General features: G+C 55.2%; 2 protein-coding genes across 3 annotated transcripts; one reads left to right on the top strand and one right to left on the bottom strand.

Moving 5' to 3' along the window:
• The first annotated feature begins 1,311 nt into the window (after positions 1-1,311).
• On the top strand, positions 1,312-8,490 carry CABP4 (calcium binding protein 4). The gene is made up of 6 exons (XM_032153642.2): positions 1,312-1,900; positions 2,299-2,329; positions 2,411-2,554; positions 3,689-3,798; positions 4,494-4,641; positions 4,754-8,490. Exons 1-6 carry the CDS (start codon positions 1,472-1,474, stop codon positions 4,780-4,782), a joined length of 891 nt encoding a protein of 296 aa, XP_032009533.1. The 5' UTR covers positions 1,312-1,471; the 3' UTR covers positions 4,783-8,490.
• A 1,983-nt stretch (positions 8,491-10,473) lies between these two features.
• Positions 10,474-15,406, bottom strand: TMEM134 (transmembrane protein 134). Of its 2 annotated transcripts, XM_032153647.2 has the most exons (7): positions 15,172-15,406; positions 14,176-14,240; positions 13,645-13,734; positions 13,456-13,532; positions 11,201-11,245; positions 10,948-11,001; positions 10,474-10,819 (listed from the first exon to the last, which is right to left on the bottom strand). In XM_032153647.2, the coding sequence occupies exons 1-7, from the start codon at positions 15,343-15,345 to the stop codon at positions 10,737-10,739; spliced, it is 588 nt and encodes a 195-aa protein (XP_032009538.1). In that variant the 5' UTR covers positions 15,346-15,406; the 3' UTR covers positions 10,474-10,736. The 2 variants fall into 2 exon arrangements, with proteins under 2 accessions (XP_032009538.1, XP_032009539.1); XM_032153648.2 differs by lacking the exon at positions 11,201-11,245.
• Positions 15,407-19,342: the final 3,936 nt, after the last annotated feature.

Here is a 19,342-nt window from a genome sequence, read left to right on the forward strand (position 1 = left end):
GACCCGAAGGTAGGGAGTCTGGGGCAGTGGGAACCCCCTCCCCTCCAGCAAGTGTCACTCATGGGCTCAGGATGAGGTCTCTGAGCCTCAGGACCCTGCAGCCTGGGGTCAGGAGGGCCATCCTAGGAGCCCCTGGTGCCTCTCCAGCATCTTCCACCCCACCGCGGCCCTCTCCCACTTCCCACAGCTCAGGCAGGAGGTGACCCCTGTTTGTCTCCTGGAGCTGCTAAACAGAGAAGGGGAGGGGCTTTGCGGTGGGATGGTGGTGGGATGGTGAGGGTGAGAGGATTTGAGGGGCACCCAGACCTGGGATCCAAGAGGCCTGCAGCCCCACCTCGCCCTTCCCCACTGGCAGAGGGGAGGGAGTTTCCCTTTGAGGGCGATGAGAGCCCAGGTGGTGGTGTAGTCTGGGGAGGGAACGGACGCCCTGAAGGGCTGGCCCCTGCCCACGGCCCACGGCTCTAGCCACTTGGCCTTTAGTCTGGTGCCCTCCGTACCCCTAGGGTTCCTCCTCAGGCTGACCCCCTCTGCTGTCTCCATTCCCTATTGGATCAGAGCCCCAGGCACCCCCAGACTGAGGCCCTGACCAGTGAGGCCTGGCTTACCTGGGAGGCAGAGGCCGATGGGTGGAAGGAGCAGGGCGTGCCTGCCTGCCCAGTGCTCCAGCTGTCCCCCCGGCCCTCACTGGGGCCTGCTTTGTGGCGCCTGGCGGCGCTAAGGCAGGTGGGCAGGAAACTGAAGCTGAGAGGACATCAATCATTCATGGGGCTGCTTGCCGGGAAACCCTAACCCTGGCCCAGTAGGGCCAAGTGACCAGCCAGACCCCCTCCCCCAGCCCTGATGGGCCTGGACAGTCAGACCCTCCTCCCCAGGGCCTCTCTAGCCCAGGGCAGCCTCTAAGACCCCGAGGTCCACCTCCTCCCACATCACTCCCTGTGCTCCTCAAACCGGCATTCGAGGCATCTGTGATCTGGCCTCTTCCTCCATTTCACATGCCCCCTGCTCTGGCCAGGATGTCACCCATCGGGGGGGCCTCAGTAGGCCACTTGCTCATCCTTTCCCACCTCCCAGCTATTGTCCACATGCCTCCTCCCACCTGAGATGCCTTCCCTGGTCCTCTCTGCCTAACGAAGTCCTCCGCCCATGTCACACATGGGCTGAGTCTTCTGCGCCCTAGCATTATTCCCCGTGTTTTATAGATAGGGAAACTGAGGCTGGGAGGGGAATTTGCTGGATCCCCCGGCTAATAAGTGGCAGATCTGGCATCTGAGGCTCATGGCAGCCACCACGTCCTGGTGTCCCTTGCTTCTGACCAAGGACAGTTCTCTGGACCCATCTGGCTCTGCCCTGGCCAGCCCTGGGGCAGAGGACTGGGATTAGGGCCAGGGCTGCCTGCCTCACTTACCCTAATCCCCCTCAGAGCCCGATCCTAGGCTCTCAGCTCTAACAGTGGAGGTGCATAAGCAGCTTTATGGGTCCTGAAAGCCAAGGGTGCCCGGGGTGCAGTGTCTCTGAGCACTGTTATCCCTCCCCCATGGCCACAGAGCAGGCAAGGGGGCAGCACGGCCCAAACCTGGCCACTGGCCCTCAGAAGCCCCCTGCAGGGGTTGTGACTCCCAAGAGTGATGCAGAGGAGACCCCGCTGACCAGGAAGAGGAGCAAGAAGGAGAGGGGACTCCGAGGGTCTCGAAAGCGCACTGGCAGCTCTGGGGAGCAGACAGGCCCCGAGGCCCCGGGGAGCAGCAATAACCCTCCCAGCACTGGAGAGGGGCCGGCGGGCGCACCCCCTGCATCCCCTGGGCCGGCCTCTTCTCGCCAGTCCCACCGACATCGTCCTGACTCCCGGCACGACACTGCTCAGAGGACATACGGGCCCCTGCTCAATCGAGTCTTTGGGAAGGTTAGGTGGGACCTGGGTTGGGTTGGGGGTCCTGGGGGTGGGGCTGGAGAGACACCCCTTGGGCTCAGCTCACCCTGCCCCTGAGAGGCCCTCTGCCTCTTCTGCCCCAGACTGAGGCTGGGCTGTGGGGCAGAGTTGCTCCGGTTTGGGGAAGGGTGGGTCTCGGGCCAGCGTGGGCGGTGGGCAGAGCCAGAATTCACACTAGGGCTCTGTGGGAGCTCTAGGCCCCAGGAGCACAAAAGGGAGCTTGCTCCTCCTGGGTCCCACGAGGCTTCAGCATCCTTTTCCTACTCTGGTGGGGCTGGGCCCTGCCCAGGCCAACATGAGCAGGGGATGGAGGAGGAAGGATGACAGAGCTGTGGCTGGCCCTGGGGACATCCTGAACTCTCCCTCTGCAGGACCGCGAGCTGGGCCCTGAGGAGCTAGACGGTGAGTGGCTCTTGCTGCTGGCAGGGGGTGGGGAGCTGTGCCTGAGCCTGGCCACCTGGGCTTGACCTCCCTCCTCCACAGAGCTTCAGGCCGCCTTCGAGGAGTTTGACACTGACCGTGACGGCTACATCAGCCACCGGGAGCTGGGTGACTGCATGCGGACCCTGGGCTACATGCCCACCGAGATGGAGCTCCTGGAGGTCTCGCAGCACATCAAGATGCGCAGTCAGTGCGGGAGCCCGCCCACCTGGGCAGCCTGCGTAGTTCAGGGGGTCACGAAGGGCTGGCGGGAGGTGGCCCTTGGGAGTCCATTGGGGTGCCGGTGGGAGTGAGGGAGGGTGGCGGTTTCCAGGCAGGGGCACTGGGTTCAAGCTTCTGCCTCTCTGTGTGGGAAGGCAGCCCAGCAAGGCGGCCCAGAGACCCAGGAGAGCCCCTTGGGGCTTGGGTTGAGGATCCTGGCTCGGGATGTCTGTTGCCATGGCCGCTGTACACATTTGCTCCTTTCACCTGAGCCCTTCCTGCCTCGCTGGCCCAGAAGCCCCTGACTCAGTGATAAAGTGCTGTCCGCTGATACTAGTCACCTGGCACCCTCTCTCTTTCTCTCTCTTTCTGTGACCCTGCCTCAGCCCTGTGCCCTGGTGGCAGCTGCCTGAATCTCGGTCGCCCTGATGGGAGAGGACCCCACCCACGCCTTGCGACTCAGTGTCTGATGGCAGGAACTGTGTGGTTCCCCTTCACTGGTTTGTCCTCAGACAGGTCTTGTATTCACTTCATTCCAGGACTCCTGCATTTTTTCCTTACAATTTCCAAAATGGGGATGTGATTTACAATTGAGATGGACATTTGGTGTCATGCTTCTTTTCTGTCCCCAAAGCTGTTGCGTGACCATGAGTGCTTTGTGTGACTGACGGCATCTTAGAACTGAGGCATGGACCACATGGGTGTGTTTGGAAGTGGCATTTATTGCCGCCCACTGGGCTCCAGTACTTCATGGCCATGAACATGAGCCCCATGGAGTAGGCTCCTTGCCCTGCTCCTAGGATGAGGAAGGGAGGGTCAGTAAGTCAGCCAGTGCCACGCACATCAGCAGCAGGGAAAAGATTTGAACAGGGCACTATCTGGCTCCAAAGCCTGGTCTCTTCCTCACACACTTGGGTTCTTCACTAAGAGCAGAAGCAGCCCCAGCACCCCAGCAGCCAAGGACGGGGGTTCCGGCCTCCTATCTGCTGCAGGCGTGGACACAGGTGTTTCTTCCTAGGTGCAGAGCCTGGGGGTGGGGGTGTCTGGCTTGTGGGATGTTCCTCCTTGGGCTTCAGCTTTTATGCCCTCACCATTGTGACACTCTTCCTGGGTCTGCAGTGGGTGGCCGTGTGGACTTTGAGGAGTTTGTAGAACTGATAGGCCCAAAGCTGAGGGAGGAGACGGCGCATATGCTGGGGGTGCGAGAGCTGCGCATCGCCTTCCGAGAGGTGCGGAGTGTGGTGAGGTGGGCAGAGGAGGGCAGGGCTGGGTGGCATCCTTGCTGGCCTCTCACTCAGGTCTCAGCCTTGGGAAGGCCTAGAGCCCTGAAGGCGGTGGGACTGGGGCCCAGGGATGGGTCAGAGAGGGTTCAGCTCACTCCCAGCTAGAGGATCCATCCAGGGGGACTTCCTGGAGTAGGAGGCAAACCACCTTGGTGTGGGAGGGTGTGGAAGGTGTGCATGGGCAGAGATGGTGGGCAGGGGAGCATCTAGGTACAGGCAGTGGTTAAGAGTGGGACTGGCTGCCCGGGCGCGGTGGCTCACGCCTGTAATCCCAGCACTTTGGGAGGCCAAGGTGAGCGGATCACCTGAGGTCAGGAGCTCGAGGTCAGCCTGGCCAACACGGCGAAACCCCATCTCTATTAAAAATACAAAAATTAGCGGAGGGTTGTGGTGGGCACCTGTAATCCCAGCTACTCAGGAGGCTGAGGCAGGAGAATCACTTGAACCCTGCAGGCGGAGGTTGCAGTGAGCCGAGATTGCACCACTGCACTCCAGCCTGGTGACAGAGCAAGACTCCGTCTCAAAAAATAAAATAAAATAAAATAAAAATAAATAAAATAAAATAAAAAATAAAAGGGTGGAGCTGGCTGCAGGCTGAGGCAGCTTTGGGTGGGAGGAGCTGAGCCTTGCGGGGACCTTAGTTTGACAGGGACAGGGATGGACGGATTACGGTGGTGGAGCTGCGGGAGGCAGTGCCGGCTCTGCTCGGGGAGCCGCTGGCGGGTCCTGAGCTGGACGAGATGCTCCGAGAAGTGGACCTCAATGGGGATGGCACCGTAGACTTTGACGGTGAGTCTCCTTCCTGGAAAGCCCTCCCATCCTCCCAGGGCCTAGGCTGAGCCCAGCACCTCCTGGGATCCCTGACGTGGACTGACCCAAGCCCTGCCCTTCTCTCCCACAGAGTTTGTGATGATGCTCTCCCGCCACTGAGGCTCCAGGAGGGAATATCTGTTGCCCCTGCAGTCCCAGACACCAGCCGGACCCAGGCTGCAGCCCTCCCCCAGGAGCCTCCAGGATGGAGATGGAGACCCAGCAGCCCCCAGACTGCTTCTATCTCTGAAAACACCTGGCCTCGATGTCGGCTTGTTATGTTACCCGCCCGCCCTCATCCTTACCTCCCCCTACTCAAGCTGCCTGGAGAAGACCTGCTCTCAGCTGCCCACCGTTCCTCAGTGTGAGCAAGATTTGGGTCTCTCCAGACCTCTGGGAGGTAGGGAGTTCCCTGGCACTGGCAGCATTCAGTGGGGACCCCCCTGTGGCATGATTAATGGAGAGGATGGCTGGACCCCTTCCACTACTTATGTTTATAATTTTTTTTTTTTTAATGAACTTGAGCCAGGTGCGGTGGCTCACACCTGTAATCCCAGCTGTCAGTGGGGCAGGAGCGGGAGGATAGCTTGAGCCCAGCAGTTCGAGACCTGCCTGGGCAATGTATCGAGACCCCATTCTCCACGAAAAGGAAAAATGAAAGACAAAAAACAAACAAACAAAAACCCAAAAAACCCCAGTGTAAAAAAAGTGAGCTTGAAAGAAAGAAAAGGATGGCTCCATGTATTAAAGACAAATAAATCGAAGCTGGGGTTGTAGGAGGGAGCTGACCCTGTGGGGGTTTCAGATCTGGATAGAGGCTTGGGCGCCTGGACTCCTACACCCGTGAGTGACAGAAGAACCCTATGAGTCTGGGGAGCAAGAAACAACCCCCCTGGATATATTCCAGGGTCTCCAAAGGCTAAGATATTAATCTGTCTGCACTGACCAGTGGTAGAAAGTGGCAAGGATACAGATGTTCAGGGCCCGGAGTGGAAACAGCTGCCCTCAAGAGCCTGGAGCTCCAGGGCCTGTCCTTCAAGCAGGCGTGTAGTCTCTCTCCAGGGTGTGAAAAGCTGAAAAAAACTGGAAAAAACCCTGCCGCTCCCAAAGGGGAACTTGTGATAAAAACTACAGATTATTGGGCCAGGAGTGGTGGCTCATGCCTGTAATCCCAGCACTTTGGGAGGCCGAGGCGGGTGAATTACCTGAGGTCAGGAGTTTGAGGCCAGCCTGACCAACATGGTGAAACCCCATCTCTACTAAAAATACAAAAATTAACCGGGCGAGGTAGCGCGCACCTGTAATCTCAGCTACTCGGAGGCTGAGGCAGGAGAATCGCTTGAGCCTGGGAGGTGGAGCTGCAGTGAGCTGAGATCACACCATTGCACCCCAGCCTGAGCAACAGATCGAGACTCCGTCTCAAAAACAAAACAAAAAAGCCTACCAATTATAAAAGTAAAGAAACCACCACGAAGGAGACGAGGCAGAGACAAAAGCAAGAGGACTGGCATCTCATGTACATAATACAGCCACCTAAGAGACCACAAGATACATGCAAATAAAAGACGGCTAAAAGGGGAAAAGAGATCAACATGCAGTAACAGGATAGTATGAAGAGAGAACCGGAAGATTTAAAAAGTAACCCAACAGGCCAGGCACATGGCTCATGCCTGGAATCCCAGCACTTTGGGAGGCCAAGGTGGGCGGGTTGCTTGAGCTCAGGAGTTCGAGACCAGCCTGGGCAACATGGTGAAACCCCGTCTCTACTAAAAATACAAAAATTAGCCGGGTGTGGTGGTGCTTGCATCTGTGGTCCCAGCTATTCTGCAGGCTGAAGTGGGAGGATCACTTGAGCCCAGGAGGCAGAGGTTGCAGTGAGTCGAGATTGCACCACCGCACTCCAGCGTGGGTAACAGAGTGAGAATAAAAAAAAAACAAAAACAACAACAACAACAACAACAAAAAAAAACATGGCTTCTGTTAAAAAAAAAGTATATTTTTTATATACACACACACACAGCCATTGGAATAAAAAATAATGGATAAGCTAAATGGCAGATTAAACACAATTTAAAGAAGATTAACGAACTGGAAGCTATATCTAAGAAATCACTTATAATGTAACACTGAGAGACAAAAAGATGGAAAATATTAAAGGGTAGTTAAAAGTCAGTGGAAGGCTGGGCATGGTGGCTCACACCTGTAATCCCAGCACTTTGGGAGGCTGAGACGGGTGGATCATGAGGTCAGGAGATCGAGACCATCTTGGCTAACATGGTGAAACCCCATCTCTACTAAAAATACAAAAAAAAAATTAGCTGGGCATGGTGGCGGGCACCTGTAGTCCCAGCTACTCGGGAGGCTGAAGCAAGAGAATGGCGTGAACCCGGGAGGCAGAGCTTGCAGTGAGCCGAGATGGCGCCACTGCACTCCAGCCTGGGCTACAGAGCGAGACTCCGTCTCTGAAAAAAAAAAAAAAGGTCACTTGGAGACTGGGTGTGGTGGCTCATGCCTGTAATCCCAGCATTTTGGGAGGCGAAGGCAGGAGGATCACTTGAGGCCAGGAGTTTGAGACCAGCCTAATAGCAAGAACCTGCCTCTTTAAAAAATAATAAAAAAATAAGCTGAGTGTAGTGGCTCATGCTTCTAGTTCCAGCTATTCAGGAGGCTGAGGTGAGAGGATCATTTGAGCCCAGGAGTTGGAAGCTGCAGTGATCGTGCCACTGCACTCCAGCCTTGGTGACAGAGCAAGAGACCCTGTTTCAAAGAAAAAGACAGATAAGTCCTTGGGAGTCTCAGACGGAGGAAATACATAGAGAATGAGCAAGAAGCAATAACCAAAGAGATAATGGCTGAAAATTTTCCATAAAGACTTCCACAGACTTCAAGTCCCCAGACTGAAGGAACAAACTGAAGTCAGAGTAGGGTAAATAAAAATAAATGTATATCTGGATATATCCCACTGAAACTGCAGAATATAAACAGCAAATCTTATAAATAACTGGAGAGAAAAGTCAGATTCATGGTGTTCTGTCAAAGTGTTCATGTAGACTAAGGGTGGGGAAACTTTACTCTGTAAAGGGCTGGACAGTAATTATCTTCAGCTTTGAGGCTTCAGTCTCTGTTGCAGCTGCTCACGCAACTCTGCTGTTGAAGTTTGTAGTGCAAAGTCAAGTCAAGTCAACAAATGTGTGGCTATGTCGGAAATTTAATCAATAACAGTAAAACTTCATTTATTGATATGGAAATTTGAAATTTATATAATTTTATGTCATAAAATCTTATTATTATTTGACTTTTCTCCAACCATTACAAAATATAAAAACCATTCTGTGGACTATACCTCGCTGATTCCTAATGCAGACTTCTAATGATGGGAGTCGCCACTTCTGAAATTACTTTCTGTTAAGATTGTAGAATGAAGTCGGGCGAGGTGGCTCAGGGGTTAGAGACCAGCCTGGCCAGAAACCCTGTCTCTACTAAAAATACAAAGATTAGCTGGGCATGGTGGCACGTGCCTGTAGTCGCAGCTACTGGGAAGGCTGAGGCATGAGAATCGCTTAAACCAGGAGGCAGAGGATGCAGTGAGCCGAGATCGCGCCACTGCACTCCAGCCTGGGAGACAGCGAGACTCGTCTCAAAAAAAAAAAAAAGGAATAAAAAGTTGTTAGTTGCGATTCTGTGTTGTGTTAATTGTCTGTTTGTTCATATTCAATGGTTTTTGTCATTTTTCCTTTTTCCTATGTTTTTTCTGATTATATTTATTGAAATGTAATTTTACGTCTAATTAATCTGATAAACTGTGGACTTGTATTCTGTATTTATTTATTTTTTTTTTTTGAGACAGTCTCGCTCTGTCGCTCAGGCTGCTGTGCAGTGGCGTGATCTCGGCTCACTGCAACCTCCGCCTCCCGGGTTCAAGCGATTCTCCTGCCTCAGCCTCCTGAGTAGCTGGGATTACAGGCGCACGCCACCATGCCCGGCTAATTTTTTTGTATTTTTAATAGAGATGGGGTTTTGCCCTGTTGGTCAGGCTGGTCTTGAATTCCTGACCTCGTGATTCACCTGCCTCGGCCTCCCAAAGTGCTGGGATTGCAGGCATGAGCCACTGCGCCCAGCCTCTGTATGTTTTTTATTTCATTTTTCTAGTTTTTAAAACTTTTATGTTACTGTATTTTTTTTTGAAATAGGTCTCAGTCTGTCTTCCAGGCTGGAGTGCAGTGGTGCAATCACGGCTCCACTGCAGCCTCCCAGGCTCAGTGATCCTCCCACCCCAGCCCAAGTAGGTGGGACTACAGGCGCCCCACCATGCCTGGCTAATTTTTGTATTTTTTGTATAGATGGGGTTTTGCCATGTTTCCCAGGTTGGTCTCGAACTCCTAGGCTCAAGTGATCCTCCCATCTTGGCCTCTCAAAGTGCTGGGATTACAGGCATGAGGCACAGCACCTGGCTAGTTCTTCTTATGAAAGTACTGGACCATGATGGATTAGAAATGAAAACTGGTCCTTTACCATAGCCCGTTGGGGGACCACTGGTTTAGGAGTTCCTGCATCTAATGGGTGCCCCCTAAGTGCCTTGAATAGGGGATGAGGGTGGGAAGTCTGTGGGGCCTGGAAAGGTGGGAGCGAGAGCAGGAGTCTGGGTGTCCATTCCTCTAACTCAGAATCCTGAAGGCCCCGCTGTGTTGGGTGCTGCAGTGATTTGTGGGGCCCGTGTTTCGGTGGGGGAGATAGACTGTGTGGGCAGGTGCACCAACAGGGCCTCCCAACCCTTGCTCACTCAGCCAGCCTCTTGGTTGGCTGGTAGGAGGGACCAGCTCAGTGCCCGTTTCCTTCTCCCTCCCCCGCAGTGTCATGGGAAAAGCCCTGGGCTATGTTCCTAATTCTACCCACCACCTGCTGGCTGTCCTTGGGTGAGTCAGTCCTCATCTGTAAAATGGGACAGAGGTAGTGAAGATTACAAGATAGAACCCGTGTTCAGTGCTTAGTGCAGGGCCTAGTACCTTTTCTTTTCTTTTTTTTTAAATAGAGATGGGGTCTCGCCATGTTGTCCAGGTTGGTCTCGAACTCCTGGGCTCAAGCAATCCTCCCACCTTGGCCTCTCAAAGTGCTAGGATTACAGGCTTGAGCCACTGTGCCCGGCCATCCTGGGGCCTTTTAACAAATTGATAACTGGTAGCTACTATGATCTCAGATTTCAGGCTTCTCAAAGATTCTGTTTCTTGGTTCGTAAGATTCTGAAATGCGGATTTTCCAAAATTCTGAGATGGTTTGTTTCTAACATTCTGCATTTCTAAGTCTTTGATCACTGAGGGTGTCTGTCAGGCGCGGCTTCCCATGCCCTCTGCCCCCAGGTTCTCCCAACCTCTGGGACTGGGAAGGAGGGCAGTGGGTGGAGGGGGCTGGGTCATTGCCTTGGCATGGCCCACATTCAGGGCTGGCTGTGGCAGCCCAGGGCCCCAGAGCCAGGCTGGAACTAGGATACCAGCCTCCAGGCCCCAGGTCTGCGTCATCTCTGAGTGCCCTCGGCCAGGGCCACTAGACAGAGACGGGCTGGTTGAGTCATCCAAGGGCTGGGGGTGGGGCAGGCTGTTCCAGCCGCCTCCTGGCTGGCAAGCCAGGAGTCCTACGCCCACCTCTGTCCCTAACATGCCCCGTGCCCTTGGGCAAGCCTCAGCATCAGGGCTGCCAGCGCGTTCGGTGGTGCTCGAAGCCCTTCAGCCTCAGGGTCAGTCCTTGGGAGGGGGGCTGTGGTCAGGCTGGTGGGCTGGGCTGGGCTAGCAGTGGCAGGAGAGGAGGAGAGCAATTGCCTCTGGTGGAATTACTCTTTTATTAGCACAAAATAACAGCAACCTAGCAGCCGCACGGCCCGAGAATAAGTTAAGGCACAGAGCAGGCGAGCGGCGGCTTTCCCAGGGCCAGGCCTGCATGCCCCAAACTTCCTGAGCAAACTCCCTAGGGGCTGGGGTTTCGAGGGTCCTGGAGGGCCTCTTCCCTTGAGATGAGGGGAACGGAACAGGGCGCGGGTCCGAGGGGCGCCCCCGTGGACGCAAGGAGTCCACGCTGCGCCGCGGTCACTTCTCGAAATAGGGCAGGTAGAAGAACTGGAAACCCCGGTGGCCCTTGACCGCGCAGTAGATGAAGATCACGTGATAGACTGCGGGGCGGGGCCTATCAGCGCCGAGGCCCCGCCCCTCCCCGCAACACCGCCCTCAGTCCCGCCCCACAGCCTCTCCCCTCCCCTCCCCGCGGCCCCGCCCCTTCCGCCCCGGTGCCCGCTCGCACCTCCAGGCACCAACAACAGGAAGCCCGGCACGAAGAAGATGGCGCTGGAGACACCTGCGGGAGGGACCAGAGCCCGGTCAGGGCGAGGGGGCGGAGGCTGCGAGGCCTTCCGGGCCGCCGCTGACTGCCCGGGCAAGCCTCACTCCCGGCTGAAAAGGGGCGGTGTACTGCTGGGAGGTGGGAGGGCTTGCCGTGGACCCGTGGTCACAAGACAGGGGTGTCCGCTGCCTGTGGGGGCGGGAGGGTCGCTCACCTGGAGAGGGGGTCGCCTCCAGTCCCACGCCGACCAGGATCAGCACTGCACACAGACGGTGCCGCGGGGGTGGGGGCAGGAGCAGTGGTGAGGGCGGGGGCTCCCACCCCCAGCCCGGCTCAGCCCTAAGGAATGATGCCCCCCACCACCTGAGCTGAAGGTTCCCTAGGCAGAGACCCTCCCCAGGAAGCTCACCAAGCTCTGTTTCCAGAGCAAGGCACTGAGCAGGCCCTGGGAAGTGTGTGAAAGGAGAGATTTTTCTTTGCTCCTTGGGGTGGGCTTTTAGTCATTCAACAAACATTTATGGAACACCTACTGCGTGCCTGGTACTGGGAATTCCGCCCTGAAGGGCAGATAAGGTCCCTGCCCTTATGGCCCGTCCTTAGTGGAGGAACCAATAAGAACCTGAAAGCTAACAGTACAGGTGATTGGGATACCGGGGGTAAGAACAGGGCAGTGCAGGAGTCCTGGGTCCCCAGTTAGAAGAGTGATGGGGGAATGAAGAGCTGGACTTTGGGCTCTGCAACAAGGTGGGTAGTAAGCCTGGGGGATTGGGGGGCCACCATGGACTGCTTTGTGCATTGCCCAGACTACTTCAAAAAGGGTGGGCCAGGTGTGGTGGCTCATGCCTGTAATCCCAGTGCTTCAGGGAGCCAAGTCAGGAAGATCGCTTGAGGCCAGGAGTTCGAAGCCAGCCTGGGCAACACAGCAAGATCCCCATCTCTATAAAAAGTTAAAAAAAAAAAATTAGCCCAGCCCAGGCGTGGTGACTCATGGCTGTAATCCTAGCACTTTGGGAGGCCGAGGCAGGAGGATCACTTGAGTTCAGGAGTTCAAGACCAGCCTGGGCAACATAGTGAGACCTTGTCTCTATTATTATTTAAAAAAAAAATAATTAGCTGAGCATGGTGGTACATGCCTGTAGTCCCAGCTACTAGGGAGGCTCAGCTGGGAGGATGGCTTGAGTCCAAGAGTTTGAGGCTGCAGTGATCATACCACAGCTCTCCAGCTTGGGCAACAGAACAAGACCCTGTCTCTAAAAAAATAAAAAGGGCTGGGCGTGGTGGCTCACGCCTGTAATCCCAACACTTTGGGAAGCTGAGGTGGGTGGATCACCTGAGGCCAACATGGTGAAACCCCATCTCTACTAAAAAAAATACAAAAAATTAGCCAGGTGTGGTGGCGGGCGCCTGTAATCCCAGTTACTCCAGAGGCTGAGGCATGAAAATCCCTTGAACCCAAGAGGTGTAGGTTGCAGTGAGCCGAGACTGTACCACTACACTCCTACCTGGGCAACAGAGCAAGACTCCTTTTCAAAAAAAAAAAAAAAAAAAAAAAAAAAAAAGGGTATAGGGTATGATGGGGGCTGAAACACTTCCTGCACCCTACAAAGGCCCTCTAAGGCGCTCTGGTAGCCCCAGGCTTGCCTTGCTGGGTTGAGAGAGGAAAAATGAAAGAACTTGGCAGCACTACCGGGGCCGCTGTGCAGCGGTGCTGGGAAGTGGCAGCCCCCTCCCCTGCATTCAAACACCCAGAGCAGAGGCCAGAATGTGTGCCAGGGGCCTGGCTGGCTGGGGAGCCTTGGCCTTCCTGGAGAAGCAGAGAGATGAGCCAGGGTAGCAGCCACAGTTAGTCCCTCCTTATGGATCACTCATGACCCCAACCCTGGATCCTTTCTGGGGACTCTGCCTCCTCTACCCCAAAGAACGAGGCACCTGGGAGCCAGAGAACACCTGGTATGAGATCTGCCTGCTCTGGACCAAAAGTTCCCCCATCTGAGCAATGGGTAGGAGAGGGGTGCTTGTCAGCGCTTAGATGCCAGACAAGGGGAAGTGCCAGGTGCCCTGCGGCTCTGCACTGGCTGGGCACTTGGCATCCCTGAGCCCCTACACGTGGCTTCTGGGCACCACCTCACTTGTAGGACTTCTGTAAGGTGGGAAAATAAAACTGCCCTGCACCTTGCCCAAAGCAGACACAGAAAAAATGGTAGCTGCTACTCTTCTGTCCCCTAATGGATTAAACAGGTTAAATTTTTTAAAAAAGGAAAAGTCTTTGGAGTGATAAGCCAGGTTCCATTTTCAGCTATGTGTGATTTCCTGGCTGTGTGCCCAGGTCCCAAGGCCTCTGTCTCCTCACCTGTAAAATGGGAGTGTGATGATGGCAGCCAGCTGCCTCCTCAGGATGCTGGGAGGCTGTCAAGGAGGGCAGAGCCTCCCACGGGGCCCCTCTTGACCCCAACCCTCAGGGCCACTCACCCAGCCCCAGCAGCAGGAGCAGGAAGGAGGCCAGCACCACTCGGCGGTTCTTCTGGATCAAAGGGTGTTGCGTCCAGCTGGGTGGCAGGAGAGCAGGGTAAATGTGAAGGAGGTGGAGGGAGGGGGTGCAGGAGGCTGTGGGGGCAGAGCCAGGGCTGCTTGGCTGGGTGCTCAGGCGGGCAGGCTCACCTGCAGCAGGTGTTGTAGGAGCGCTGGGTGCCACTGCTGATGGTGCTAAAGGACCACTGGGAGCTCCGGATGGAAGTTCGGCCGGAATCCCTGCAAGGACAGGCGCCCAGTGAGGGGCAGGGAGGCAAGGACGGTGTTGCTTTGGGACAGGAGTCCTGATGAAGTGCAGGGCATGGTGCAGGGACTGGGGCTGGCCCCTTGCAGGATAGTGGGCCCTGAGAGGCCTCGGTGGGTGAGGATGAATTCAGGGGCTGGGGATGAGCTAGGGGTTTCTGTAGGACAGACAGGTGACCTGTATGAAGGTGGGGGCCAGACCAGACTGGGTGTTTCTGAAAGAGGTGAGTACAGCTGGGCACTAGGGTAGGGTGACCCTACAGTGTAGGGGACCCTGTGAGGAAAGTGAGGGTCAGGCTAGGAATCAATAGGATGGGATGGAAGAGAGTCAGTGAAGTGGGGTGGGCGACTGAGCAGGGTCCCTGGGCATAGGAGCTGGGGCTGGGGTACAGGGGTGGGTCCCCACCTGGCCCTAACCTGATGCCGACTCCCCCATCCGGCTCCGGAGAGGCCTGGGCTCCATCCTCATCGTTCTCCAGGTTCTGTTGCAGAACACAGGTCTCAGGGGGGTTGCTGGGCTGGGGCCCTTCCTCACTCCCTTCCCGGGGAGAGAAAAGCAGGCCTACACAACCATATTTGCCTGGCCGCCTGGCAGCTGTTCACCTGGCCCTCTGCCCTCCCCGCAGAACGGGTTTGGTGATTCACAGAAACCAGGTAGGAGGTGGGTGGATGCCAGGGCTCTGGGGAGCAGAAGCCTGCACGGATTCCAGGGAAAGGAGCCCTCCCAACTTTGGGAGTCAGGGTGGAGCTCTCATTCAGTGGCCTAGAATGGGAGCTTGGGAATTGGGGTGCCAGGGAAGACCAGGCCCAGGGTTCCCAGGTTCAAGGCACAGGGATCTGGTCCAGGTCTCCAAGAAAAGCAGCCTAGGGTGGGTGGAGGTTTTCTGGGAAAATGGGTTTTTCTGGTTTAGTGGGAGCCAAAGGGTGGGCAAGGACTGGTCATGTGAGAGGAGCTCCAGCTCTTAGGGGTGGTGGTGGAATTAGGGTGAGGGCTTTCAGAATAGAGAAAGGCGTGCGGGTTCCCATCAGCTTAGCTGGCCTGGGGCACAGGAGATGCTCCTGCGTGTGGGGCAAGGTCTGGTTCAGATACAGAGGAGCTCCCCTAACCCAGCGGGGGCCAGGGGCGAGTAGCCACGATGAGTGGGGAATCCGGCTGGGTTCCCCAGCTGGAGCTGAGGGATGAGCTCCCGGGCCCGGGCTCTGGGCTCTTCCCGGCTGGCTGGGGCCCGGTATCGGAACCGGGAGGGCCTGGGCAGGGCTCTGGATCAAGAGTCACGTCCGCGGGGCGGGGGTGCGGTCTCGTGCTTCAGCTGGGGCCTCTAGGCAGATTCTCCCCCGAGTTGAAGCCTTTGGGGCCCGGCCTGGGGTCCCGTCCAGCCAGGGGCAGGGGGTTAGGTGGGCCGGGCGGTTCACCTGGTAGCGCAGCCGGGACTGCTTGTCCTCGTCAGCCACCTCGAACCGGGCCCGACGCTCGAAGTGCAGCGGCCCAAAGCGCGCGACCCCGCTAGACTCGGGCCCAGGGCCCGCGTCCTCCAGGGACAGCTCGAAGGCATCATCAATGCTGAACTGGGGCCGGGCGGCGCTCATGGCCCCGGCCCGCTCAGGCGCCGTGCGCCGCCGCCATCTGCGCCCACACACCCAGCGTCGCCGCGGCCCCGCCCCCGCATGCCCCGCCCCTCCGGCCCTGGCTCCGCCCCACGCGCCGGCCCCGCCCCCGCCCGCCCTTAGCAGGCCAGAGCTGCGGAGTCCCGAGCGGGCTGATGGGTGGGAGCCTCTTCCAGACGGAGCGTGCCCGGCCCGTGATGCCGCTTAGTGGCCGCCATGGCAAGCGACAGCCCGTGCCGGGTTCGGACACAGCCCCCAGGCCTGTATGTGGGGGGGCTTGGTGGGGCTTCCACGCCCCAACCTCCAGGTCCCTGACAGGGCCTTTTGCACCGCAGCCCGTTCCTCGAATGCCAAAGAGACTCTTGGGAACTGTTTCCCCACCTTACTCCCAACAGCCCCGCACCGGAGGGGTGCTCTCCCAATTTTTGCAAATGTGGAAACCGAGGCTCAGAGAGCTTATGTGTCTTCCATTTCTCCAGTCCAGTCTCCACGCAGCAGCCGAAGTGATCTTTTAAAACAAATCTTTTTATATGTGTGTGTTATTCTTAAAACCCTTTTAAAAAATTATGCTGCTGGCCTGGCTCAGTGGCTCACTCCTGTAATCCCAGCACTTTGGGAGGCCGAGGCGGGTGGATCACTTGAGGTCAGGAGTTCGAGACCAGCCTGGCCCACAGGCGAAACCCCGTCTTTACTAAAAATACAAAAATTAGCCAGGCGTGGTAGCACATGCCTATAGTCCCAGCTACTTGGGAGGCTGAGGCAGAAGAATTGCTTGAACCCAGGAGGCAGATGTTGCAGTGAGCCGAGATTGAGCCACTGCACTCCAGCCTGGGCGACAGAACAAGACTCCATCTCAAAAAACAAAACAAAACAAACAAAAAACCTTCCCTTGGCTTTCCATTGGACTTGGAATAAAATCTGAACTCTTGGCAGGGCACTCAGGGCAGGGCTCACACTTTGGGAGGCCGAGGCGAGTGGATCACTTGAGGTCAGGAGTTCGAGACCAGCCTGGCCAACACGGTGAAACCCAGTCTGTACTGAAAATACAAAAATTAGCTGGGCACAGTGACCCGTGTCTGTAATCCCAGCTACTTGGGAGGCTGAGGCAGGAGAATCGCTTGTACCCTGGAGGCAGAGGTTGTAGTTAGTGGAGATCACACCACTGCACTCCAGCCTGGGCAACAGAGCAAGACTCCGTCTCAAAAAAAAAAAAAAAAAATGAACCATGCGGGGGGATGGTGGGGGGTGGAAAAGCAGAAGTATTCTATGAATTAGGTGGACCTGGGTTCAAATCCCCATTCTACCACTTGGAAGTACTTGGGTCTTTGGCAAACCCCTCATTCATTTCTGCCACAAGTATTTATTAAGCATCTATTTAGGGCCAAACACTGTTTTGGGCACTATAGATACAGTGGTGAATAAAACAGGGCAAAATGAGACAATTTCAAGTGCTGTGTGATGCAAAACTGACTTTAGATTTCACAGTCAAAGATGACCTTTCCAAGAGGTGACATTTGAGCAGGAATGCAGATGATGAAGGAGCCAGCTGTGAGAAAAGCAAGGTTCAGTGTTTTCCTGGCACCAGGGAACAGCACGTTCAAAGGCCAGGAGGTGGGAAGGAGCTTGGCCTGTGGAGGAAGAATGTGAGAAAGCCAGTGTGGCTCAGCAGCGAGGAAAGGGGCGGGGTGACTGGATGAGCCTGGGAGGAGTAGACGGGCCCCAGAGCCTTGAGAGCTTTATGGACCTTAGTCAAGAGAGTTCTTTTTTTTTTTTTTTTTGAGACAGAGTCTCGCTCTGTTGCCCAAGCCGGAGTGCAGTGGTGCGATCTCAGCTCACTGCAACCTCCGCCTCCCGGGTTCACGCCATTCTCCTGCCTCAGCCTCTCCGAGTAGCTGGGACTACAGGCGCCCGCCACCACGCCCGGCTAATTTTTTTGTATTTTTAGTAGAGACGGGGTTTCACCATGGTCTCGATCTCCTGACCTTGTGATCCGCCCGCCTCGGCCTCCCAAAGTGCTGGGATTACAAGCGTTTTTTTTTTTTTTTTTTTGGACAGATCTCACTGTACCTGGGCGGTGTGGCAAACTCCAGGCTGCCAACCCCTGGCCCTGTTTTTACAGAGCTGAGTCAAGTCTACTTCTCTGTTTGTTACACATCAACACTATGAACAAGGCCCCACTTGAGTTATGTTAATTCACTTTCCCTCTTTCACTACCCAGGTTCCTTCCTCTCCCCTGCCTTCTGTCAGACCCATGTCAGCATGCTCAGTTGGCATCCTTGAAACCTGCCTGGCTCTGTACCATGTATGGCACTGTCTCCTACGTGGATGTGTTTGCAATTTACAAACATGATATCATGCAGAAAATTCAGTTCTGTTATTTACACGTTTACATTTTCGCTCTCGATGCTGTTTTCCACATGCATCTCGTTGTTTCTACAAGCTACATGCGGTTATACCATGTTGAGTGTCTAGCACCTTTATGATCCACCTCACCTCCACAGTGTTGCACACTCAAACTGGCCTCAACCCCGCCATCACAGGCATCACTGCAGTTAACATCTTCCTGCTGTCCCCTTTTGGACTGTGGGAGAATTCCCCTTGGAGTAGGATTTCCAGGTTATAGGGCACACGCACTCATGACTTCACAGGGTACCACAGATGCTCTCCTGAGTGACTGTGAGAGTTGACACTCCACCTGGAGGCTTCTGGTTCTCTCAGGACTTGGTACCATCCAACTTTTTTTTTGAGACGGAGTCTCGCTCTGTCGCCCAGGCTGGAGTGCAGTGGCACAATCTCGGCTCACTGCAAGCTCCGCCTCCCGGGTTCACGCCATTCTCCTGGCTCAGCCTCTCTGAGTAGCTGGGACTACAGGCACCCACCACCACGCCCGGCTAATTTTTTTGTATTTTTAGTAGAGACGGGGTTTCACCGTGGTCTCGATCTCCTGACCTCGTGATCCACCCGCCTCGGCCTCCCAAAGTGCTGGGATTACAAGCGTGAGCCACCGCGCCCGGCCGGTACCATCCAACTTTTTAATGGCTTGCCGATCTGATGAATTTAAAGTGGTACCTCATGTTCCACTGGGTTCTCTGATGGCTGGAGAGTTTGAGCTGCTCTTTGTGCCCTTGTCAGCCATTGGGTGTCCCTTGTCTGTGAACTGGCTCTTCATATCTTTTGTCTTTCTTTTTGCTATTGGGTTTTCTAGCCTTTTCTACTAATTTGCATATCTACATATCTAATCATTAATTCCTTGCTGGTTTATGACCTTGCACATATTTCCTATGTGTCTGTCTTTGACTCCTTGTCTAACATGCTCTTAGTTAAAGAATAATCACTCCTTTTCAGGCTGGGTGCAGTGGCTCACGTCTGTAATCCCAGCACTTTGGGAAGCTGAGGCAGGAGGATCACTTGAGGCCAGGAATTCAAGATCAGCCTCAGCGTAGCAAGGCTGATGCAGGGCAGGTGATCCTCAAAATTGGGGCTTAGCCCAAGAGAGTCCTTGGCTTCACCTGGGAAAGAATTCAAGGGTGAGCTGGTGGTGGTAGACAGCAACTTAAACATTTTTTAAAATTTTTAATTTTTTAAATTTTTTTAAGACTGAGCCTTGCTCTGTTGCCCAGGCTGGAGTGCAGTGGCGTGATCTCGGGTCACCGCAACCTCTGCCTCTTGGGTTCAAGCGATTCTTCTGCCTTAGCCTCCCAAGTAGCTTGGATTACAGGCATCTGCCACCACGCCCAGCTAATTTTTGTATTTTTAGTAGAGACAGGATTTCGCCATTTTGGTCAGGCTGGTCTCGATCTTCTGATATCAGTTGATCTGCCCACTTCAGCCTCCCAAAGTGCTGGGATTACAGGCACCCGGCCTTATTTTTTACTTTTTGGAAAGCAACTTTTATCGAAGCAGCAGCGCCCAGCAGCAGCACAGGCGTTGCTCCTTGTGGAGCAGGGCCATCCCACAGGCAGTGTGCCCCCAGCAGCTG

The sequence above is a fragment of the Hylobates moloch genome, unplaced genomic scaffold (assembly GCF_009828535.3).
Source record: "Hylobates moloch isolate HMO894 unplaced genomic scaffold, HMol_V3 SCAFFOLD_5, whole genome shotgun sequence".
Taxonomy (NCBI): domain Eukaryota; kingdom Metazoa; phylum Chordata; class Mammalia; order Primates; family Hylobatidae; genus Hylobates; species Hylobates moloch.